The sequence below is a fragment of the Anser anser genome (genome assembly GCF_964211835.1).
Source record: "Anser anser genome assembly, chromosome: 2".
Taxonomy (NCBI): domain Eukaryota; kingdom Metazoa; phylum Chordata; class Aves; order Anseriformes; family Anatidae; genus Anser; species Anser anser.
In genome coordinates, this window is record NC_139721.1 from 65,516,013 (window position 1) to 65,542,035 (window position 26,023).

At 36.5% G+C, this 26,023-nt stretch overlaps 1 protein-coding gene across 6 annotated transcripts in view; it reads right to left on the reverse strand.

Moving 5' to 3' along the window:
* Window positions 1-26,023, reverse strand: part of GABBR2 (gamma-aminobutyric acid type B receptor subunit 2) — a 475,356-nt gene that overhangs the window by 280,635 nt on the left and 168,698 nt on the right. For all 6 annotated transcript variants that reach the window (XM_083824026.1, XM_083824027.1, XM_083824029.1 and 3 more), the window contains one exon: window positions 8,325-8,495. In XM_083824026.1, coding sequence (XP_083680152.1) covers window positions 8,325-8,495 — 171 coding nt within the window. The remainder of the gene's footprint in view (window positions 1-8,324; window positions 8,496-26,023) is intronic.

Sequence of the window (26,023 nt, forward strand, 5' to 3'; positions counted from 1 at the left end):
ACAAATAAATAAACAAACAAAAACCATCACCACCAATGAAAACACCAAAACACAGCAAAACCTAAAAAAGAACTAGGACAATGCAGCAGTATAAGCAATACTCAATTTCAATATGTCATAACAAGCATTGTCTTGGAACATGTTTTCAACCAAATCTAAATGGATTTATTTTGTTTAAGTCTAGATTAGTCTTGGTTTCAGATAGAGTGATGATTTTTATATATTTTTATATATTTTTATATGCATTGGGAAACATCTATATGGAATTTCTCAACCATGAGCTATTAGAGGTGTTCAAGCTCAGGTGAAGGTACTGATCATTCCATTGCTTCATGTGATATTGCAAATACCAGCCTGTCACATATGCACAAGATAAAGTTTAAACATGAAGGAGTGGTGAGCAGTTCTCTAAAAAAAAATATCGTAAGTTTGATTTGTTTTTATTCAAGACACCCGATGTTTGATAAGGACATGTTCGTGGGAATCCTGTGGCCTCTTATGCTGATAGTTGACTGTGAATCTTCAATTCAAGATATAACACAACTATAATGATTTTTTTCCTTTACCATTTTTTTGATGATTTTTTTTTCTTTTATCATTGCATAGCTGCAATTCTTTGTCAGGTGATGTTCTATCCTCTTGGTTTTTTGCTTGTTTTTGGAAGTTAACAAAAATAAGTAATGGGAAACAGAAGAAAAGGTGAAAATCATTGGATAAAATGCTAGTGCCAAAAAAAAAAAAAAAAGAAGTTTCTTAGCATGGATGACATTTGCACAAAAGGCCAAAAATATCAGAAAATTCCAGCAAGTGACAACTTGTATTTTATATGCCTAAATGTCTTCCTTTCAGATTCTGAACTTTCTTACTGAAATGAATGTCTTGGTCTCTCTATATTTCTTCATCATTTTAAATTCCTGCAACAACTCCTACCAATTAGAAACAAATAAGCAAAGATGCACTTTCACATTTATATGGATGGTGTCCTATGATATTAGAAGCCACTTTTATAGGCTGCCTGTGAAGATCTTAATGTATCAAATTGAATTATAGGAAAGCGTAATTACAAGACAGAACAGGGAAATTCATTCTTCTTTACAAGCTGAAGAGAACTTGAAGTAAGTTGTTCCTGAGATTTTGCCCTAGCAATCAGGCAAGAATCTGGAACAGAATGATGTAAAAGAATGTCTCAGGAACATTTGTGCCTGTACCTCTGCCTAGCAGAACAATTTAGAAACCATAGAGGACAGAATCTCCATATTTTTATTTATCATACTCACTGGCACTATTTGGGGGAAAAGAAGATTTTGGCTTTTGGGATCAGGAACCTGAAGTATTTTGCAAAGGAAAAAAAAGCAAACATACAAAGTGAATAAAGGCAGATTAAATACAGACCTTGTTTCACTAGCATTTTTACAGCAATAATTCACAGTTTTCAAGGCATACATCCCAGTTTGGTGAAAATTTGCTTTTGTTTTCCTTTTAAACCAGTGATAGAAAAGTCAAAAAAAAAAATTTGATAAAATATATATTTCAACAAATGTTTGAAGAATACTTAAAGCATGTCAAGCACCCTTCAAACACAGAAAGAATAGACTATGTCAACAACTGTCCAATAACAATGAGGAAAATAACAACTTTTGCCTAAAATACTTTACAATAAAGAAACTCTATAATAAAGGTCAACACTTATTTTATTTCCAGTTGGCTTTATAAATAGTACTGAACACTGGGCAGAAGTTATTTGTTTATTTTGTCCCAACTGTAGCAATCTGCGTTGAGTAAATTAATCCTTCCCTGAAGACAGCTGAACACATGGAGATGGGAGAAATTCCTGGATGGCACCAGGAAAGGAACACAACAGGCTGAGATCTTTTAGTTTTCCTTAGGAGTGAAAATATGAACCAGTAAAAGGAATCTGAAAGACTTTGTGGAAAGAATGAAAGAATGAAATGAAGCAGAAAACAAAGAGATGGGTAGAATATATAAGGAAGACATGGCAGGTTAAAAAAAAAAAAAGTAATATTAGGAAGAGATAGTTTGAAAAAGTTCTACAGTTAAACAGTAACATTTGTAATGTCTCAGTTGGCCTGCTCTCACTCTTTTCCCTCCATTTCATTTCCGATATTTTTCTTTGACTGTCTTCTGTCTCACATCTCTTGAATTCTGTCTGTCTTTTCTAGTTTTCTACCCTCAAAGGTGAAAGTACAGTGTTCTTCCAAGAATTAAATCAATGGGTACTGTTTGGAGATTCCAGATTCAACATCGCTGGTAACTGGTAAATTTAATGCTTCCAAGCTCATTCTTGTAGAAAAAGTAATATTTTTCTTGCTATCCTAACACCTCTTGGTACCTGAGATAGAGACTGGATGAATGTCTCTGCTCTTCTGTCTTTCCAAAGAAGCCAAACCCAACAAGTCAGACAATACAATCAAACCTTGAACTCTGCACAGTTTTTAACTACAGACACCACAAACTGATGTTTAGGTTTCTTTTCTGGCTCAAGTTTGAAAGGTGCCCGGATATCTCATTTCTTTTCCCTGCCTAATCCATTTCAGCCCCTCAGTAACTGTCACTGTATGTAACTCCTTGTATCTACTTATCCAATCAACTTTTACTAATTCAGATCTTAGTTTGCAGACTCCACTGTGAGAGAGCAATACTGCAGTAAATATACTTCTAGATTAACAAGACCTCTGTCCTGTTTTCTCTACAGAAATAGACATATACTACTTTGAGAAAGATTTTTTACTAGCAGTTTTTTTTTTAGACAGTTTTCTTTCCCACAGTATTACATATTCTGGAATGAGAATTTGTATTTATAGGTGTTAAAAGATTTCAATTTAGGTAAAATGGACTCTGATAAACCACTAATTTTTGAAGTATATGTCACCATACGAAATACAGAACAACAGGAAATCCTAAGAATGTTAATCATGTCAGCCAAAGAAAGTAGCATTGTCCACTTAAAATGGAAGTCTGGTTTTAGTATTTGTAGGTCATTAAACTCAATGAAGATGGTGATAGAATCATGAGGCAATCTTTTATTTTTCATATTGTTAATCTGTTTCATTAGCTTACAGCACACTTCTCATTTCTTCTGTCTTTTTGAAATGCCACCTACACTGATAGAATTACATTAGGAGTTCTCAATATTTCCAGGAAGAAGCAGAGAAATCACACAAAGAGATGACTATTAAGAAGTACAGAAAAACAGAGTCGCTTGAGACGATCAAAATTTAACTTGTTTTAAAAACAATCCCAGACATGATACTCGGTGGGAGGGAAATATATATTTAAAAGAATCTAGAAATATCATGAACATGCTACCAAAAGAAAAGCTAAAATGCAATTTCACTTAATTTTAACGTGACAGAGGAGCAAAAAGAAACAGACAGCTTAGAATAAGTGTCCTTCTCAATTCCAGAGTCCCTTTTAGTGTATCAGTCCAAGTGACAACTTTCAGTTTGAAACATTCTATGAACCTAAACATGAATAAACAAAATGGTCAATGTGTAGGAAGGAACAGTAAAATACTAAGGCACACTAGAATTACTTATTAGCAAATACAGCTTTACCTGAAAATCAATACATCATTACACACTTTTCTGTTTCACAGTCATATTCTGAAGCCTTTATATTTTCTCAATACTGGTGGCTCCCAACAGTTGTGGGTTATTGATAGCTAAATATGACTTCATTCTCATGACTCTTCACACCAAACCATGAAACGGAGCAAGCACAAACCACAGGAATATCGCTTGGTTTGTCTAATTCAAAATACAATCCCAAACAGGTAGTTCCAAACAGCAGCAGAATTAGAGGCACCAGTTCCTGCAGAATCTCCAGTCAGCCAAAAGCTCACCTCGGAACTGGAAACTGGACATAGTCAGGACTTTTCTGAGAACTGTGTTTGCAACAGCCATAATTCTTCAGTGGTGATAAACATTAAAGCTAGCTTTGCTTTGAGCAAGAGATTGGACCAGGCAACCTCCTGAGGTCTCTTTGAACCTGAATTATCCCATGATACTGTGCCATAGCAAACACTTAAAGCTGAAAACCCTGAAAAAATATTTTATAACCTCATTTATAAACCTTTGCCATAGAATTATTAACTTTTGAAATAGAATCTTCTCCCAAAGGATGAGAACAGGGCTGCAATCCAAAAAATCTAGGACATATGCACAATGGGTATGAACTTGCCCTAGTTAAAAAACAGGAACTGATGAAGTTAGTATATCACCCTTGTACCATGAGGACTTACACAACTGAAACATTAATCCAATGGAAGAGACCTTTCTGGTTGTACAACTAGATGTAAAGAACTTACAGAGGATACTACTAGTGAGCTGTGCTATTGGGAACCACAGAATTCAGGTCACATTAAAAATCATGATCCTTAGGTTCTGAGCAGTGTCAAAAAATGGAGCCTCAAGTCACACTACCAGTATCAGATATACAGATATTGCCTATGTATATGCTTCAAGAATTCTCTGTTCTACCTACTTCTGATTGATCTATGATACCTAGAGATAAAGGAAGATGTAATGTTTGTTTACAAGAGGAGTTTTTCTACCAAGAAAGAGGAAGTGGGTGATAATGTATAGTGTCTGCAGGAAGTGTTCCAAGGGAAACAAGTGAAAATTACAGTCCTCTGTAATTTTGGCTTCCAGAGATATATTGAGTAAGATTGATACTCTAAGCAATTTAGACAACTGCTTCATTACAAGACAAGGTAAACCAACAAACAGTTTTATGACTTTCAGGGCAGCTAACAATGTGGAGAAGTTAAGTAAACTTTTTTTCATCAGGATATAAGATTGCAGTACAAATTGCAAAGACAGGAGACAGTGATCCAACTAAAGAAAAGAGTCAACAACCACAAAAACTGAAATTAGATGGCTGTGATTGAGAGGCAGACAGATTTCCTGTTGTCTAAACTAAAAGGATACAAAGCCTTTCCTGTGTAACATGAACAAGAAAGCAATTTGTATCCCCATATAGGGGTTGGAGGAACAACTGGAGGAAATTCAGACATATGCTTATTATTCTATATAAATTATTCTAGAAAAGGAAAATTTTCAAACAGGTACAGACTTTCTGGGAGATGGAAAAAATGGGAGAGAGCAGGAGATTACATGCAGAACAAATTGCTCTAAAGCCACCTGAGTTACTACACAGGCTCCCTCAAAGACCCCATTAATTTTTGCTTATTTTATTTTATATGAGAGTAAACAGAAATGACATTCAGCTACTTTCTGCCTAGTGGCATACAATATCTTTTTAGCATAGAAAAGAAGAACCACATCCCGAAGTTACTGGGATTTTACAACAAAGATATGTTTAAGATACTACTCCACAATTTTTTCATTTTCAATAAAACATTAGGAAAGTTAATAATTTAAGCATTACTTAGAATGATAGTTTTGGCTGATGTTCCTTTAGAGGAAAGATTATGGTTTCAGAGTGGATGTATAGACTTGTATCAGCAACCAGAAGTCACCCTTAAAGGTCTTTCACCAGGGGTCTCCACTCACATCGACCCCAGAGGTCCCATTTAGGCTTAGTCCTGTGCCTTCAACCTCTGCCATAGATCTTCTCAGGAATCACTAAACCTAACCTGACCTACAGATAGGTTTCCCAGCTGTGCCTCAGACCTGACTCATTGCCATGGACTTGCCTGATGATCTGTGTCCTTGGCTGAACCTGGCCCCATCCTCTGGGCCTGCTCTGTTCCATTGCAGTGGAGCAGGGTGCCCAGCCACTGGGTGCTATCCCCCTCTGCTGCCCACGGATCCTATTCCTCACTGCTCCTGGTCAGTTATTTCCAGCAATTTTTCCTGTGCTTTCACTATCTACAGAAGAATACAGAGGGAGTAGAGAAACTGCATGGAGCTGAAAAAGAAAAGATGCAGCCCTAATTATTTCAGGAGCCTCAGGACTCACTATGGTCTATGAAGTCACTTGAATTGAAGGAAGTGTTAACCGGATCTTTCATTACCTGAACGCTTTAATGAATCACACTAAATTGAGTTTGCAGTCTGACACAGAAGGGTGTCACCTTTCTAGAGGAATGGAAAGACCTTGAACTCAAGTTTAACACTCTAGCAAACCCTAGAAAGCAGCAGTTTTGAACATTTTTAAATGATCAGGACAGACATGAAGTCCATTCCTCTAGCCCAATGGAAGACCAAGAATACCCACGTTGTGTTTGCCTAGTCTTATCTTAACAAACCCTCTACAACAGAGGTTCAATAACCTACCAACTCTATTTCACTGTTTCCCACTTTTAATCTTTCTTGGAACACATGTTTCTAGACTTCTTAACTTTTTAAGAGACCTCTCTGATCTGTTTCCCTTTGAAGATGGTCCTTTAGACCTGATGTTCTAACTTCCATCTAATTAGCGCTAAGTAGTGTTGAAGCTTACTCTGTGTGTCTTAAATCTCAATAATGCATTACATTGGGATTGTTGAAATGGAAGCTGTTTGCTACTTCTCTACTTTTTACAGTTTACTTTTTACTTTTGATTTTACTCAGTTGGTAATTCTTGTAGTGCTTCCCCTATCTTTCTGTGGAGATCTGCTGTCTAGATAGCCATTCTTCATTAAAATAGTTGATTAGTGTAGTCTAGTATTTTGTACTTTTTCACTTACATTATATTTATTTTAAACCTTTCTCTACTTGTCAAGATTACTCTGAAACCTAATCCTGTCCCCTGCAAAAGTGCTTGGAGATCTTCCCAAGTAGGTATCAACTGCATATTTAATAAACATTCTCTCTATCTAGAAAACCACTTGACAGAATCCCATCCTTCTTGTTTGACAGTGAGCCACTGATAACTACTCTTTGAAATCATAATTCCAAGCCAGTGAAGGATAAAGCATACATACTTTTCGACAACTTTTCTTCAGCACTCATTTTAAAAACAGTCAGCTGATCTGATGTCGATTAACCTTGTGGTGGCAAGAATATTTGTCAGAGACTGCTTGCTCTTACAGTATCTTCCTCATGATCAAGTTTCCCTAGTTTTCTTTAGGAATAGCTTTAACATTTTTATAAGCCATAAAACGTCACATTTATCATTTACTCCATCTTCTTGAGACCTGTTATCTTGTCATAGAAGGAAATTAGCTTGCTTTACATGATTTATTCTAGACAAACCCACTTTGGCCATTGTTTAGCACTTTTTTTTTTTTTTCCCCTTCTGGGTAATTCTAAACAGATTATCTGTTCAAGTATCTTTCCAGGAATTTATTTTAGGCTGAGTGGTTTATAATTCCCTGGGTCTTTGTGTGCTTTTTGGAAAGACAAGCACACTGATCTCTCCCTCCCCCTGCAATACTCTTACTTGTTATCTTTGAATTCTCAAAGATCATAAGGGAAGACTCTAAGATTTATTAAGTACTCCATTGTGACAGAGAATTTGAAAATATCTGACTCATCCAAGCAGACGCTAACCTGTTCTTACCCCTCTTCACTGGTTTTAATTATATTAGTCTTCAGATCACAGTCAGCCTTTTTTAATGAATGATGAGGAAGGTAAAAACAACCATGAAACTGGCATCCATCTATTAGTTTTGCCTGTCAGTTAATTGGCCAACTCATTCCCTTGTCTTGCTCTAATGAATTACTTATAGGATGTTTTCTTTTAACTGTTCTGTTGTTAATGCCATGCTTAAGGCAATTGTCCCATACTTTCTTTCAATTTCTATGAGCAAAATGTTGCTCAGGGTGAAACTCAGAGGATTTAGAGAGTGCATAATACTTGATCTTATCAGTTCTGGGGGCTGCGGTCATTTCTGTCACGGTAAGCTCCTACAACTCTTTCAACCATACGTTTAGCAGATTTTGCCCCTCAGTATTTCACACTGACACTTGCAGTAAATCAGAGCGTGAGAAGAAAAGCAAGATGAAATTAGATTTAGTCTCTCTTTTAACTCAACCAATGTCAAGATACAAACCTCCTTCAAAATCACACACTTAGGCAAGTCAAAGCATATACAGAATCCTTCACTACAAAACAAATATTATTTTTTGCATTTGGGTGCAATGATCTTGGTGTAAAAAAAGTCAAGGGAAAGCATGAGTAGTTTTTAACCATAGCTAGTCAAAAAAGCCCCAGAAGGGAAGTAAGTTTATTTGGTACAGCAAATACAGCCTAGTAAGACAAAACCAAACAAGACTGAAACAGTTCATCTGTTTCTTTTTATTTAATTGCTATTAATGGAGGAATTAGCTCCTTGGAAGTCTGATATTAATAGTTCTCTTTGTGGAAGTCTGATATTAATAGTTCTCTTTGTGCACTGGAAATTATGCAAATCTTACCTCAGAGAACCTTTGTACGTCCTGGGTCAAAGTTCCTACTCTCTTCCACTGATAATACTTGAGTAACTTCAAAATTGCTGGATTTACTGCATTATCAGATGGCACTGTCCGGAAGAAATAAGGATATTTTTTCTTATCAGCCAACTCTGGGGTTGTTGCTGCAAATGAAAGCTGAAAAACAGAACAAAACAAAACAAAAATGACAACAAAGAAATGAAAGTCACCATGAGTCATCTAGCAGCCAGAAGAAAAATTTTGCTCTACTCAGTGCAATAAGACAGAATCCTCTAGAAGCACCCCTTTCTATCATCAGGTAATAAAACAGCCCCAGGTACCAGAAACAAAGGGAATAATTATGACAGCCAAGACTGCAGCACAGAAGTTTGCCTGGCTCCCATTTTCCTTCAGTGAAGAAGCCTCCTGTGACCTGAGTAATCAAAAGGGGCCCAGTGGCTAATTCTATGTATCTGAAAACACCAGGATTGGAATGTAGTTGGAGAATGTTCATACTAAAAGAAAAGAGGAAACCTGTCAACACACATACACACAAAAAAATAAAAATAAAACAACAACAACAACAACAAAAAAAAATACTTCAGTGAATTCCCAATTGTTTTGGACACTGAATGCCCCAGTTAAAGGTAGCATTTATATATATATATATATTTTTTTTTTTTTGTGAATGATTTTCAGGCAGTGATGGAATACCTGAATATTCACTTTCTGAAAATGCTCTAATTCCAAAGATACTTATGGTTATTTCCTCCAATGTTTTTAAAGCTACTAGAATTGTGTTTCTCAAGCTTTTTTTCAGTCATGCATAACAGTTGAGGGTTTTTTAAAGTACCAATTTAACGCAAATTGGTTTGACTGCAGAAAAATATGATCCCTAATACAGTTATGTTAAATCTTTCAAACTCAATAAAGAGTAAAAAGTGGAGGTGAATTTAAGCCTATGTAAGTACATCCAACCACAGTATTAAGTTTATACATTCTTCAGTCAAGATTTTGGTATATTTGTGCTAGAAACCCTCTTCTGAAATTCAGAATAGGCAGATTTGCTTTGAAATAACAGAGCTGTTTCTTCATGTTTGTAAAATCTGGATTTTGGCTGGAAGGGGAGGAGTCTATTCTCTGATTTTACACTGACAAAGAACTTGTTGCATTGCTATAAGCTCTTAAGCCTGAATATAATTTATTTTCCTAATTACAAACCCTGAAATCCAAACAAGTTAAAGTGTGCATAACTTTAAAGTTCACACTCTACTCACAAAGACCAGATGCTTTCTCTTCAACTGTCAGCAGCTAGAGGAGACTTTTAAGACCTTCTACTGCCATGCAAGTCTAATGTAAAATACGTTTAATGTAGCAATTGCTCTTTTGTTAGATTTCATGAAGAAAGTACACTATGAGGTATTGTCATATTGTGGTCTTGATTTTTCAAACCTGTACTGGTTGGCTCACTCAGCACTTCATAACATCTAGTAATCAGCAACGAGTTTGCAAAGAGCTAATTTCAAGTGAAAAAGAATGAAGGTCTGCTAGGTGGAACCAGCCAGCTTTTGTGTCTAGCCTTGTAGTGCTGAACATCATGTAGACACTGCATAATGAAAGTGGAAAAAGGGAAAACTGTGACTTAAAAAGAGATAAATAAAAGAGAAAATTTGACTAGAAATCCAGCATGAAGAGGAATGCTTCTCAGCAGCCTGGCTGCTTTCAACCCGGTGACTGCAAAGGACTTGCTTTTCAAGTTATTGTGGTTTTGGATTGAATGTAATTTGATTGATCTTTAAGGAAAAGAAGTAGAAAACAAGGCTGAAATCACAGTAGTGACAAGCAACATAGGCAAGGTTCACAGATGGAACAGTAAATTTTCTGATCAAAAGTACAGAAAGCCTTAGTAATGAGGAGTATCTCCATAGCTGTGAGCTGGCTTTAGGGGAAAGATCTGTGAAACAGGCAAGCAAAATCAGAACCATCCTTTTACATTCTAGTGACTCAAATAAAATGCCTAAATTACAATCCTAATTGTCCAAATTACCTTAGGAAACAATTAAGTGAAACATTACCTCTTGTCATTGACTAAAGAAAGATGAAGATTCAAAACTTAGATTTCTCAGCTTTGTAAAGCTATGTGAGGTGAATCCAGGTTTATGTGTAATACTACTGACATTTAAATTACAAGAAATTCACCTTTTCATTTTCTTTTTGATGACAGGTTTTATTAAAATGTAAAATAGGAAAATTTCATGCTTAAATAAGTCTTGGAACATTGGATATGTTCAGAGGCCTTTCTTTCACGCATCCCATATGCTATGGTTGGTCACATTCTGCATCACTTTGCCATTTTAATAAGACATCTATTAGAGATGGACAAATAACCTGAAACAGTTATGTCAGTCCATATTTTTTCCCTTTCTCACAGAAAGTAAGTCAGTGAAAATATTTAACTTCTCACAAAATCATCCCTCTGAGAGTTTGGGAACATGCAGTGAACTTAACCCAGCAGTCTCCAGAACTTAATGGTCTGCATTGAAAAGGACAAAGAAGGAAAAAGAAGAAACAAAATCACTGTATGTTTTTAAAAGTTGTAATGAAAAGCTCATGTTTATAAATAAATTGACACAAAACAGACTTACTGGAAAAGCATGTGATATAGTGTAGCTATATAGAAATATTGACAAAAAATTAAATCTATGTGATATAACACAAATAAGACCACAACACAGTCCATCCATATGCATTGTGATGGCACAAGCCTTGCTTACTGAACATAAATCCTCTGTATTTTAGGGTTAAATTTGTTTATTCATGAGTGATTAAAAATTGAACCTATTGAAAGGCAACCTTTTCAGTTTCTTTACTTCTTCATTCTACAGGACAGAAAGCCATACAAATCTAATTCTGTTTTTTGTTACTGGAATTTCTTTTTACAACCTTTAGTTATTTACCCAAAAGTCTGGGTAAATAGCAATCCTTCTGCTCGTATAACTTTTTGCAAATCACAAAGGTACTATTTTTCACATTCCTGTATTTTCAGAGTACACAAAAAAAAATGTTACAGATGTTACGTAGCTGCTCCTCTACATAGAAGAAAAGTGGGAATCAAAAAACTTATATGCAGGATTATAACGCAGCAATAAATATCTGTGGGGTGTATGATGTCTGATTTCACAGAGGATTGTTTTATATAAGCTGCTAAAGATGTTGGCCAAAAGGCAAATTTCAAGAAGGGGTGAAAGGCTGAAGAAAACTTTTTTTTTTTTTTTCAAATTTCAAATGCAGGACACACTATATATACCAGGTGATATATCAAAACTGAGTGTATGTGAATATGCAAAGAGGCTCTTTGCATATGTAGATATATAGAAAAAAACTATAATGTAAGTACTTAATATATATCAGTTTGAATATTATTAGAAAAACTGAAGCTACTTTTCAGTCATCTATGGGAAACCTTTCTTTACAAAATCTGCTTACAGTTTGAAACAAGTTTGCAAGCAACTGCTTGAGAATATAAAATGAAGGGAAATGAAGTGTATGAAGGGAAACATATACCCTATGACTCAGAGTGAGATTTCAGAGATGAAACAGTTTAAAACTTTTAAATGGAAAAAATGATAACATTTACCATTCAACTAAGGATATTAACTATAGTTCAAACTGAGAAGCAAATAGACCAAGATATTGAAAAATAAATGTTTATTTCTTTATAAAAAAAACCAACATAATTTAGTAAAAGTTTTGCTGCCTTAATTTAGTCTACGTAAATTCTCAAATGAAGGACTTTATTAACATCTGCAATGCACTATTTCTGACTCTTTTAAATGATTCATACTGCTTGTGGATTCACTATATGAGCAGATTATAGTTAGCAGAACTTCCTCAGAATGCATTTTGACTGTAAATGTTAAAACATAAACATAGAAACAAACAAAAAAAAATGTTAATACCCTAGAAATCATTCAAATTGGGAATAAGTATGAAAGGAATCAGCACAAAATGACTTTCAAGTCTGTCATCTGAAGTTGATGTACTAGTACAATGCTTTGCTTTCTGTGGTATTCTCCCTGTAATGTACCACACGGACGACAGGGGAGCAAAAGACCAGCTAACTAGAGAGGTACATACGGGGTGACTGCAAATCAGTATTTCAGATGAAGTCTCAATCTCACTGAAGTCAGTGCCAAAACTTTCACCAAATTCCTTTAAATCCAATTTTCAGGTCTCTGAATACCTGAAAATCAGGTTTACTTAGTGTGATTTAGCAATACTGATGTAATTGTAACTTTTTGATTTATTGATCCTGTCATATTACAGTTGCCTACACTCAGATCTGAGGCAATGCAGATTCTTCTGTTTGAAAAATAAATACACAGCTGGCCCAAGAGTGAGCTGAGCAGTTGTGCTTCATTACTAACAGTGGAGAAACAGAGCAGAAAGACAGGCTAATAGCTTTATCTCACTCAGTTAATAGAAAGGAAGCAGTGAATAACAGTTCTGGAATGAGTTCAAAGCAAAAGAATTCAGGAATCAGTGTGAAATAGAAAAGGAACAAAACATTAAAGGTGACGCAGAAAGGACCCGTTAGCACTGTGTGAGCATCTTACAATAATGAGTTTTGAGGCCATAAAATGTAGGATTCTTTTATATTTAAAAAAAAAAATCTTGGAAATCATCCAAAATTGAAAAACCCCATAAGACAAACTCTGCTTTCACAGAATATATATATATATATATATAATTAATATAATTATTCCACAGAATTCAAGGGAATTTCTTTGGCTTCTTGCTGCAGGTGAAAGTAGGATTTGATAATGGCGACAATAGGAGAGGATACAATGTGGTACCAAATTATGAGAAAAGCTTCAGCCTAATATGACAGATGGCTAGGTTAAGGAATTTGATCTGGGGGACTTTGCTGAAAAACTGAAAATTATATCAAGTATTTTATTAAGAAGGTGCTGGGATCAGGCATATGTTTTGGTAAATTAATTTTTCTCCAGAAAGATGGTACTTTCTGGAACAGGAAATATTATTTTATTTGAAAATCCATACAGTTTCACGGAAGAGTTTTGGCCAACGGTAGATACAGTGAGATGGGGAAAAAAAGTTAAAACTAAGTGTAGAAAGGAACAATTCTGCACTAGAGGAGTACAAGCTAGCTTTGTAACCCTTTATCCATCTGAAATGAAGCATGGTGGATTAAGTCAAGAACATCAATCTAAAGCACTATCAAGTTAAAGCAAGCATGTTCCTATTCTGGGGAAGAAGGTATTCCCTTAAGGAAAGTCAACACGCAAGCAGGAATGTTAAGAGGATAAGCTCTAGAATTCATTTAAGAAAATGGGATGCAACACTAATGAAGTCAATGGGAAATACCGGGAGTTATGTAAGACAGGAGGGATATTAAAGAGCTGAAACAAAATTAGAAAAGAAAACAGCACTATATACAGAGTGTATATATTATTTATAGAAGTCTGGACACTGGAAACTGGAAGACTGAAGCAACCCTGCAGTCCCAAGAATTCTAGAGGGAAAGGAAGATGCCAGATAAGGGAAGCTATTTTCTGATGTTTGGCTGCTTTACAATCTCAGGGAAGCATTTATGCTAAAATTTTGTCACTATACTAGTGTATAGATGTCTGGGAAAAATAAGAGTGCAAAACTAGCCCACGCTCTGCACTTTTAGGGTTAACAGTCACTCTAACCTAAGGCAAAAGGTCCGTTAAGTAACAAATTTATTTACAAGGGCTGTATTACCTAAAGGAAATCAATAGCAAAAACCCTTAGCAAAGATATTGTTTGTACATAAAGGCAGAACACAAAACTTCACTCTCTTAAAGCAAAGAGGGGCCAGCAGAGCAGAGTGGCTAAACAAACAGCAGCACCTCCCATCACAAATTCCCCAGCTGCTCGATGGAGACCCCTGCCTTCTGGCAAGGCTTGCCAGAAAGTCTGGTTTTGACAATCCTAAACTGAGAACAAGGTGTCACTCTGACCACTTACCTCTCCAAAGGAGAAGGCTCTGAAACATCTGAAACATAACTACATATTGAATGCATGGAGTACAGTATACTAGAAAAAAAAATGCCCTAGGTAACAGGGCGATCTCCCGTTAATAAAACATCATCTGCTAAGACAACTGATTCATACTTACATTTAGAAAATTGGGTTATTGAGCACCAGAGAGATTAGCTTAATTTTGCTAGGATTCTGCACTGTGGCTTATACAAGTGTTTTATTAATGATCCCTAGAAATTTAAATTTGCCCCTGTTGCTGCAAAACAAGTCTTGATGGAGAGTTTTATATATGCACATACATATACAAACATTTAAGTGGCAGATACTGCCTGTATTATGCTGATAAATCAACATTGCCAAACAGGATAAGTACTGTTGATTCAATCGGTCAGTGATAGCATTTATTATCACCATAACTAAAGATTGCATGTCATATTTGCCTAGTTAAGAAGCAATATTCTCTGTGAATGTGGAAAACAAATATTTCCAAAAAGAAGACAGAATGTTAGAAAGCTCCACAGAAAATATTAATGCAATGGTATAGGCTTGCACATACAGCATCTTGTCATAAGAAAGTAATGTGGTCAAAACTTAGGAAGGCAATAATTTGCAGCAATGCCTAATTGTGACACCATATACCACTGTGTGCCTTGCCAGGAGCTCTAAAGCTGTGACAAACCTGTGCCAGCAATAATAGTACTTGAGTGTGGGCATGTGATGACTTGATGGTCCCAGGAGCTAGAAGGACCTGAATGGAAGTTAATGAAGAATTAAAAGATTTGCCTGCTGCAACTCTTGAGACAGTATTAGGTGATGTCACATCAAGAATGAAACAATATGCTCTTAACTCAGAACCAGAGAATGGATTGAAGCCTAACCATTAAAACGCATTTTTATTGAACAGTAACTGGTGAGTTAGTTATGTTTTGCAATAACTACTGAAAGACACAGAATATAAAGATCTAGGTTAAAAGTTAATTTAGTATTTAGAGATTAACAGTAAGCCTACTATATAAGCCACCTTGCTCAGAAGTGCAGTCTCACTACTACCAAACGATCTTACTACTAGTCAAGTTACGTATAAAGTTTTAATACAACAACAGTACTTGGAATAAGAAAACAGAGATATATAATCAAAAGATAATCCTAAAAGTTACATGATACCATGCAGAAAATGCACCAGCTAATCAATTTTGATGAATGATTTGGAAGAAAGATATGTAGAAATAACACTGCAAAGTCACAGACATATTTGGAGAATATTCCAACATAGGCTAAGTGCAGTGACTTCATTGACTGAGGCATTGCACAAATCTTCAAAGCTGATGAAAGCAACACACAGTAACAAAGATGAAGAAACAACGATAATGTGTCTTGGCAATTTGCCTGCACAGCCACTGGTGATGGGTGTCTACGTACAGAGAGTAAAGGAGCTGGTTCTTAACTGAACCTAAGAATCAAAGTGACAATCTTCCCTACTAGCTATACTGAAATCCTGATCCCCAATAGCACAGGTGATGCACTAACATAAGCAAAAAGAAGAAAGAAGGAAAATAAAATATATATATAATAAGAAGTGGTGCTTTATAGCAGCTACAATTTTATCTGTTTTAAGTACTCTTAAGTTTTTACCAGAATGAAGCTCTTGAGTCTCCATTGTACTTACATCCAGAAGGTTTCATGAGATTGTCATGAGACAAACTTCAGTGCTATAATGAATGCAACTAATGAACATTAAAAAATGTTCTGTTAACTCTGTAAAGGCTTTCATTATGACCTTTGCAAAAGCAAACTAGAAGCCTAAGAGAACCTCTATGATGGATCACTAGCTGGTAAATGAGAAGGATGCCCCATCTAAATGGGAACATAAAATCACACATGGTATTAAACGCACTGGACAAGAATGGATCTTGTGGATGAACATCTTTTCATCATCCATAACATATTACCCATCTGATTAGCGCTCCTGTTCCTTTTAAAGTCAGATGTTTTGCCAAACACTCCTGCCCAGTATCATCCGCTGTTACCTTCATTAATTCTGTGGCTGAAATTGCTTCCACTGACTGCCTCCTGGCACCTGGGAGTCTCCAGAAAAAGAAGCTCCAGCTGGTCTCAAGGTTGGAAGGCACCCGCCTGCATGCTGGTGACATTCCAGTGAACTAATCCAATCACAGTAAAATTGACATTCAGCTGCATGCTGCTCTGGAGATGTTTCAGGAAGCAATTCTGGCTACTGAATGAATCAATATTTTTGAGGATAGAAACTGGTTTAGATAAAATATATATATATGCAAAATCCATGTGACAAGTAGTTCAAATGAAATACATGTACTCATAGGTTTATGGGAAAGAACCATTCAGTCATGTTTACTTCCAGCTTGTGTAGCCCGACATACTCCCGGAATGACATGGTAGGAGCTGATAACGTCTGAATGCAGAAAATCAGACCAGACAAAGAAGTTTTGTCTTTTGGTATTAAGATTTGCTACTCCCATAAGTTTATAGATTATATTAAAGTACAGCGATACAACTGAACCTCAAGTGAGGTGTGTTTTTTTTTTCGTTGTTTGTTTGTTTGCTTCTTTTTTTTTCTTTGCTTATTTTTAGTGGTCTTCAAGTAATGGAGAGGCTGAACAAAAGCTGAAAACTGTAGCAGATCTGCCCCCTCCCCTCCCAGAAAAGAATGAAGAAAACGGTCTAGACATTAACATTGGTGCTTCACCTGCTTCTTAGATTGGAATATTAAAATTTCCCCCACCTGTTCACACCAGCCAGTGCCTACATTTAAAAACTTCATAGAAGAACTAAGTTAAAGGAATTCCATGAACAACATTTCAGATGAACAGAAAGTAATAGAGCTATTCAAAGAAGAATAAAGTTACAGATCAAAGCCAAGTCCAAGTAATGGGATCCATTTTAAGTTCCAATAAATGCTACTTAATAAACCTAATAAATTCACTTCTGAGACACTTGCTTCTGAGACATGCCAAGAAAGTACCTCATGGAGTTATGGAGAGTGTCCTTCAATTCAATGGTTAACAGTGCAACCAGTCAAGTTGAAAGCGACTTTGTCATTTAAACACTGTTTCAGTAGGTAGCTAGCTGAACACGAAGCAGAATAATCATCTCAAACAGATTACCACATCCAGCATTAGCCTAACTTGATTCTTTCACTATTAATGGAAAATAAACAACTTTTACACCTTTCATTGCACATTTCTTCTGACCATTCACTTGAAATAATCTAGCACAGTTTGAAGCAGATCTCAGAAAAAGGAATAAATCTGGCAATTATGGATTGCTTTTTCTCTGGAGAATATTTTCAGATCTACAGTAGGCACAAATCATTTACAGATAACACAGATGTTTTGTGTACTGCTGGAGGTTGATCAGAGCATTGAAATCAAATGTCAGATCTACAGAGATTGCTGCAAAAATTCTTTAATTTCCAAACAGAATAAGAGACAAAATCTTTTAAGCATTTTCATAAATGGAACTGCATTGTGAGACAGGGTTGTATCTTTGTCTGTCACACTCAGTTGCTTAGCATTTGGCTGCTGGCCTGGATTATACCAGAATTCCGCTTCAAATCCCTGCTCTGCTTCAATCACAGAATTATTATTTATCCCAAATCATGCAAAGTCTCCTACACTCATACTCTATCTACCCAGCTTTCTTGTCTCCTATCTACAAGTCATTATCCTCAAAATTTAGTGCAGAACAACAACTTTGTAAGATATGTCACCTTTGACTAAACAGGCTATGCTGCAATAATACATTAAAAATAAAAATAAAACAAATGAACAAGCAAGCACACACACACACAAAAAGATCCAGACCTATTCACAACAGTTTGTTCCTGGATGGCTGCCCAAAACTATTATCATTCTATTAGTATTGTTTGTTTGGCAGACTTCATCCAGCTAACACATGTTAAAACTACATCTGTTCTGTCTACATTTGGACTTCAGATAAGATATTTGTTTTATAATTTTCCTCCTCTAAATGACGAAAAGTAGGGAAAAGCTTCCCCAGTTCAAAGATATCTTAATTGTGCAGTATGGGATGTCTGGATGTCTTTTCATGTAAACAAATGAACACTGCATTCTGTTAGAATCAGGGAGATGGACCATTGGTGAGATTTAAGACGAGAACTCCTAATTTCTTCTGGGGGTCAGACACCTTAACACACTCCCAGTTCTGTTTTTTTCTATTTTTTACTTCTGTTGCTGCAAATATGGCATCTGAAGAAATCTGAAGAACTTGAAGAAATGTGAATCTGAAGAACACAATATTAATTCATGATTTACTGAAATCCCTACAAATATCCTTTTTGCATAGCCCTAAGTCATGAATTAGCAATTTGTTTATTCCTTCATTCTCTTGCTTCAAATCTAAGCAAAATATCCCAGACTTTTCAAGCCAAAACAGGCAACATCCTCACTGTACAAAGTAGAGATAAATATGCTGTTTACTCTGTGTGGAGCAGCACAGCTCAGAGATACCTTATCAGGTCCTGGAAGCAATACCATAACAGTAATTCTGCACTCTGCTTGGACTAATTTGCCTTTTTTTTCAGGTCTTTAACTTTTCTGATGTCTCAGCACTGCATGGTGCAGTCACAATCCACTAGAAATGCTCAGAGAAAAGTCCCACATTGTTTGCTTGGAAATGTACCTTCTCTAATTACGGATGAAGAGGGGTTAACTCAAAGAGTTTGCTGGAGGTGTTGAAGCATAGACTGGTAAAAAATGAGGGAACTTTATTTGCCAACAGCCATTGCCAGCAAAATTAGTACTGTTGCCAAGGAAAACGTTTCTTCCATGCCCAGCAGCAAGGTCATCCTGGCTTACATTGTCAGTATAAACCTTCAGCAGAAATGCCAATCACAATTATGATTATACTATATTTTGCATAAAAATGCCAAATGTACATTTGATCCCATTCTAAGTAATAACTAAGATTACACACTTGGTAATTTTTTTTATTTGCAGTGAATAGAGATTTTATCAAGATGTTTTAGACAGAAAACTACACATACGACGCTTTCTAGTAACGTATGCAGAAAGGAAAAGTTCATGCAGATCTTTTCAGACAATCTAAATTACAAAACTATTTGTCAACTCAAAGCTATATTCTGCGGTTTCTAATCTTGAAGTAAGAATGGCTATAAAAATTTTTATGAGGCATTATATTCTATTTCTAAAAAAAAAAAAAGGCAAACTGGCAAACTGTCTTGGTCTAAGTATGGTCACAAAACAAAAATTCCTTCTGAATGTCACTGGCAACAGTGGAACAAAGCAAATGCATTTCCTCCCTGTACCACTGCCTCCAGGACATCAGCTAATTGTTGCCTGAGTAACCCTCAATGTGTTTCTCTCAATACCTATGCCTTGCAGGTCACTTCAGCGGTTACTATTAATTTAATAAGTGTTTCTTTATGTCTGCATTTGATTTTAAGTACAGTACTTGCCCCTGGTCTTAGAATGCATTCTGGGTACAAAGCATTAACATTATCTACACCATTTAAGATCATGTATACTTCAATTAGATCTCTCAACCATTTTTCCTTAGATCTTGCCATCATCCTCATTTCTGCTGACCAACAACTGAATGTTTTCTCTAGACCTTTTTACCTTCTTTTGCCACTTACTCCATAAAACTGTTCACTACAATCCCATCTGTTCCTGAAAATAGCCCTTATCGATCTGCTCTTTTTACGGTATTTGCCATAACTTTGATCCATCCATCCATCCATGTTAGATAAAAACTGAACTGGATCACTCCACAATCATATGTAATACTAAACCTAATGTAGCCTAAATTTTTTCACTCATAAGGAATATCTTTGTGCTTGATCTTGGCATGGAGTCAGGAAAGTGCTTAAGGATATCACTTAATTTTAAATATTTCAAGAGTTATATTGATTTGAGAGAAGGCACTCACATATGAAAACTCACTATGTGCATTAGAGTTTGGTAGTGCTTATTAGTTTTGGAAGGCTGGTTTACATATCATCTTTCCTAATTCAATCTCATGTATTTCATTATTTATTACTCACTTCTCATGTGTGGTGATTAAGTAGTAATTTTCAAAGTCAATTGCCTCTTCTCATTATTTTTTTAGTGATGTAGTTTTCTAAATTACCTTTTATTTTTATACATTTTTACTAAATTGTCGTTTTATCTTGTGTCTTTTTTTTTATTTTAAACTATATATCTTATATATATCATGGCTTTGTCTACTTGGTCTTGACAGTTTATGGACTTTGACTTCTGTTATTTTGGCTACCGCTGAGTTCTCTTCGACTTTTTACAAATGCCACTCTTGGACATATTCCTGCCAAGTGTGAGCGTCTACTGTTTTTACTGTCTGTACACAAGACAAACATGATGGGGCAAACACTTTGTGGTAAAAACAAGAGGGCAAATGGAAAACATCTTTGACAAAGGTTATCATTACGATTCCAGATCAGAAAATATAAATCATGAATATTCAGCTAAAGATTTCAGAAATTAAATGGGTGATCTGGATTTTTTTTTTCCTAAAGAATTAGACTTTACTACATGCTAACATACATCCACTATTAATTTTGAAGTATGCCCCTCAGGTAAAAATGCTGTCAGCTTTATCAATAATATATATCAAGGGATGCACTAACAACGTGTACTAATGTATTGTGCATCTGGGTGAAAAATGAAATATTATTAACTATATTCATTACCTTTTCTACAAACAGATTATTCTGAAATCCTCTGACTTTGTATAGTTAAGTCTGTTAACTGAAGAACAACAGTTTCCTACTAAAGAAAACCATGTCTTTGAGATTTGAGACTCCTGGTGTATTTGATCATTAGCTAATAACAAAAGAGAGGGCAAATCTTTGCAGCAAGTTCACAGAAAGACCTAGAAATTAATATGGCTTTTTTTTTTCTTTCTTTTTTTTTTTTTCTCCCTTCTTTTCCTTAATTTGGTTATCAGTTTCATCCACTCCGTTATCTATAAGATACCGGAATTTCCAGACTACATTTCTACTGTACTAATAGTTTATTCATTTTCCAGCTTCCTGGAGTCCTGATTTTCCTCTTGTAGAGAGATTCTGATTAGTTTGAGCCATAAAGCACCTCCTAGAGCACAGATAAGGAGTTCTCAGTTGGCAGCCAGCTTGAATACTGCCTCCTGACCCATTCCAAAACAGGGCTATGAAGATAAGAAGAAGCAGGGAGGAAATTCAGGCAGGAAATAAGTAACAGCACAAGAACAGGATAAGAGATTGTGAGATAGATGGACAAATGACAAGAGAGAACCAAGGAGGCACTATTCAGAGCACATGACAAGACACGCTGTAGGAAGGAAAAAAAAAAAAAAAAAGAGATGAACAGAGAAAAACAAAACACAGGTGCAGTGGACAGATGCAGTGAACGTGCTAATAGTTATGTTTCCAGAAGGAATCTTGACCTCATTTGTATTATGCTGAAAGCTGGGCTTTGTGAATACTTGAGCTGATATATGTAAAGAGAGGCATCTAGCCAGCTGCATGGTTACACATCCCTGTGTTCAATTAAGGAACTTCAGAGGTCTGCAGCCACTGAAAAACCTGGCTCACCTGCACCACAGGTAGCAGTAAGTAGAGGACAGCATGTGCTTTCTAAGACTTTCCTTAAGTCTACACAAGGAATTTTACCTCCCAGTACATTTACAGCAGAGTAAAGCTTCAAGTTTGATGTGATTTATATTGGTTCATCATACCTTGTATTGACTTGCCTCGGATAAACTTTAAGGTGAAATGAATCACTCCCTAGAAGCATCTACTTCTCACCACTGTAGGCACTGATGGGAGACAACAGTGACTATATCAGATGCAGCCCCCTACACTACACTTGGTCAAATGAATCCTGTACAAATTATCAGATCTATATAGATATTTAAGCATGTGATTTAAGCAGTGAGGCACCCAGAAGGCACTTTGGCCTCCTAGACCCTCAGGATTTTCAGGTAATTGATCTCTTTAACTAAATGGTTAGTAAAATTGATGATGCCTAAATTCTTCAAAAATCATATTAAAAATAAATGCAGATGTTACAAAATGTTCAAGTGGATTTATATCTTCACTGTCCAGAAAAATTCTTACTATAAGTGCTAAAGTTTAAGGTAACTGAATTTTCACTGTAATTTATCTCAATCTTAAAATTGTTGAAGATTCAGGTTGGGTGTCTCAAAACAGTCTTAACCCTGTCCTTGTCACATCTTTCATAACAGCATAATACTTTCACTTCTACATAGACAACTCAGAGCTATTCGTGATGCAATGGTTTACTTTGTTGAATATGGCTTGCCATTTCAACCAGTGATTTTTGCAGTGTCTTTGAGCATGGTCTCACCTCCATATAGTATCCCTCTATGACCAGCAAGCTCATTTACTTTAAATCTCAAGCAACAGCCAAACAAATAAATGCCCATACACTTGCATCTGCTCCTTTTAAGCTGTTTTACTTAAGTTCATGTGGCTAAGGCCACAGACAGACCTGTGGTACACACAAGCCCAGCTGAAGTCTGCTGCTGAACTTCCGCTGAAATCACCTGTCTTGTGATTATGCCACATGGGATCCTTGGCACATGCATGGGGTCCCACTTCCAATACCATCCAACTGCTGCATGATACTTCAGCTATTGTAAACTGCCTTGGAGTTGAGTACACAGTCTTGCCGTCAGTTTTCTGCAGTCTCTGCTTTACCAAAATACAAGTGCAACACAGCTGAAATATGACATGAAATGTATTTTAAAGGACTAAATTGAAGACTAGGGACTACAATTTTAACCCACACTTTTCTCCACTAACCTGCTTTGCTTTGCAGCAAAAGTGTGGTATAATTGCAGGGAAGAGAATACTGGACAAATACTACAGCCAAACCCAATCCATTTCTGATTTGGGGAGCCAGACACAATTAACCCCTATGACATCCAACTAAAGATGAAAGAGAGGCAGATGGGTCAAGGATTTTTCACTGTTCTTAGCAGAAAATGGTGCATTACAGGCATAAAGTTTCCCTGGAGATAATAGGAGACACAAACAAAAGGCAAAACACAGTAAAACCTCAAAAACACAGAGTCTGGAAATGTTTTGAACTAGTGGATAAAGAAAAAAAAAAAAAAGGAAAAATATTTGGAAATATTACACTCTCCTTCCCTGCTTTTGCTGCAATACAAGTTGATGGGTCTGGACATCATTCAAATCATACTTGTTTCAAGTCATTTTGTGTTAAAGTGATGCCTACTTCCAAGTTAGTGATCAAATGAAAATGGAATGACCCCATTGCTGATGAAAAGTGTTTTTTCTGTATTCACTCAAAGTAGTAATTCTGAAATTTGAACACCACTACTTATTGATGTTATTGAGAACTCATAAGCTATACATAATGGTTAATACACATAATTTCTTGCATTGACAGCCTGTATGTCTCACTGCCAGCAGAACCGATCATCCATTCAAGTTGTGAGCCTGCAAGACTCAATCCAGTGCTGTGACCTGAGGAGAGTTGGTCAGGAGGTGAAAGAGGAGAATGACTCCAAAATGAATATTACTATTTCTGTGTTCTTGTTTTGGGAAGGTACAGGACTGTTTTGTAACAGCTGTCAAAGAGTGAGAGGCCATTGCAATTTTTGGAGGGTGATGTTGGGAATAGATATGCATGTGCTCCTCACCCATACGTCTTCCTACCTCTCTCTTTTCTCCTGCCAGGCCATTAGCCTTCTTGAGACCCACAATACAAATGCACACTCCTGTCCCCCAAACAGCCATCCTTCTATCCCTGGTATAACCTCAACTCACCTCCTCTTAAACTGCTTAGAAGAGACAAGAACTGGGAGCTGTTCTCCGAAGAGGTGGAATAGAAAGCTGAGGCTTGAACAAGCAGCCAAGCAACTCTAAAGGTTGGAGGTAAACCAGAACAATCCCTCTCCCTATCTTCCATCCCACTGGCTGGGTAAGAAGCAGATAACAGGACAGCCTACCCCTGCATCGTGACACAGAGAAGAGTTGGTCAGCCACCTACAGCAACACTGCTCTTTGCTGGTTACATCCAAACTCAGCACTAATGGCACACGAAGGCTGCTGCTGTTGAAAAAGACTGGGATGTATTAAATAACAGCTAGTATTAACTAGCCTGTTAACTAGCCTGCTGCAAGTGGCTTCATATAGCCGATTCCTATTTTTGAATCATAGAAAAAAAATGTTGTTTATAATGCCAATTATTGCCTTTATTCTTATAAAATGGAATTAGAAGGAAATCCCTAAAGATTTTATACATTTTAAGACATATGTACATATTTATACACGAGATCTCCTGAGTCTTCTAATTTAGCCAATGTTCTCAGCTCTCTCAGGTTCTCTTCATATGACAGATGCCCCGATCCCTTCCCCAGCACAGTGACCCTTTGATAGACCTCCCCCAGTGTTCCAGTGTCTGGGAAAGTCTATCGAAGGGCCACTGTCCTGGGGAGCTGAGACCACGACAAAGTACTCCAGGTGTGCTCTTGCCAGGGTCACGCAGAGAAGAATCACCCTCAACCTGCTGGTGAAGCTTTTCGTAATGCAGCACAGATGCTGCTGGCCACCTTTGCATCAAGGGCACATTGCTGGTTCATTTTCCATTTCCTGTCCACCAGGAATCCTGGAGCCTTTTCTGCAAAGCTGCTTTCCAGCCAAACACTCCCCAGCCTGTATGGGTGAGTGCCCAAGGTTTCTTCCTCCCCAAGTGCAGGACTTGGCATTTCTCTTTGCTCAGCTTCAGGAGAAACCAGATCCCCAGCCTCTCAACATCCCACTGAATGGCAGTGCAACCACTCAGTATATCAACCACCGTCCTATTTTTGTATCATCTGCAAATCTGCTGAGGATGTGCTTCATCCCATCCATCATTCAGACCATTAATGAAGATGTTAAGTAGTATTGGCCCCAGTATCGACCTCTGTAGTCTAAATATTAAATAATATCTTCTTTTTACTGCCTGTATGTGTACTTAAATTCTGCACTTGTCATCTTCTCAGAATGTTTTCAATAAAAAATAAATTAAAACAGAAGAATAAAGCCAGCAAAATAAAACAGTCATAAAGATGACTTCTAAAAATCATTAAGGTGCAGTTCAGAGTTAAAGCTCTAAAGCAGGATAATAGGTATGGTGTATTCCTCTATTTCACCATTTGCCAACAAATTGATCATAGAGCAAATACATTACTCCGTAAGAATGATGCCCCCTAGCCCTACTATTCATATGCAGTTTTACAGAAAATATCTTCACTAAATCTAACCTGACAGCATTCAACCTCAATCCCTTGTATTGTTTCTGTATATGCAGTTACTGTACAGTACTGTTTCAGGCTCAGGCATCCAGCTTAGTGTCTCATTATTTAGATGGCTGCCATTGAAAAAACACCATTATTTGAGTCACATAATTCCAATACATGATTTCATGAATGCAAAAGCACAAATCCCACAAATGCAGTTAACTCATTACTTCTGAACTCAGAAACTACCATCCATCTAATAACTACAGATAAGACTAACTTTAGGTGTTACCTAAAACACACAACCATGGATTTATTATCACTTCACTCATCTTCATGAAGCCTGAAAGCTAGCAGTCTGAGGAGGTGAATGGGAAAAATCCACACAACTT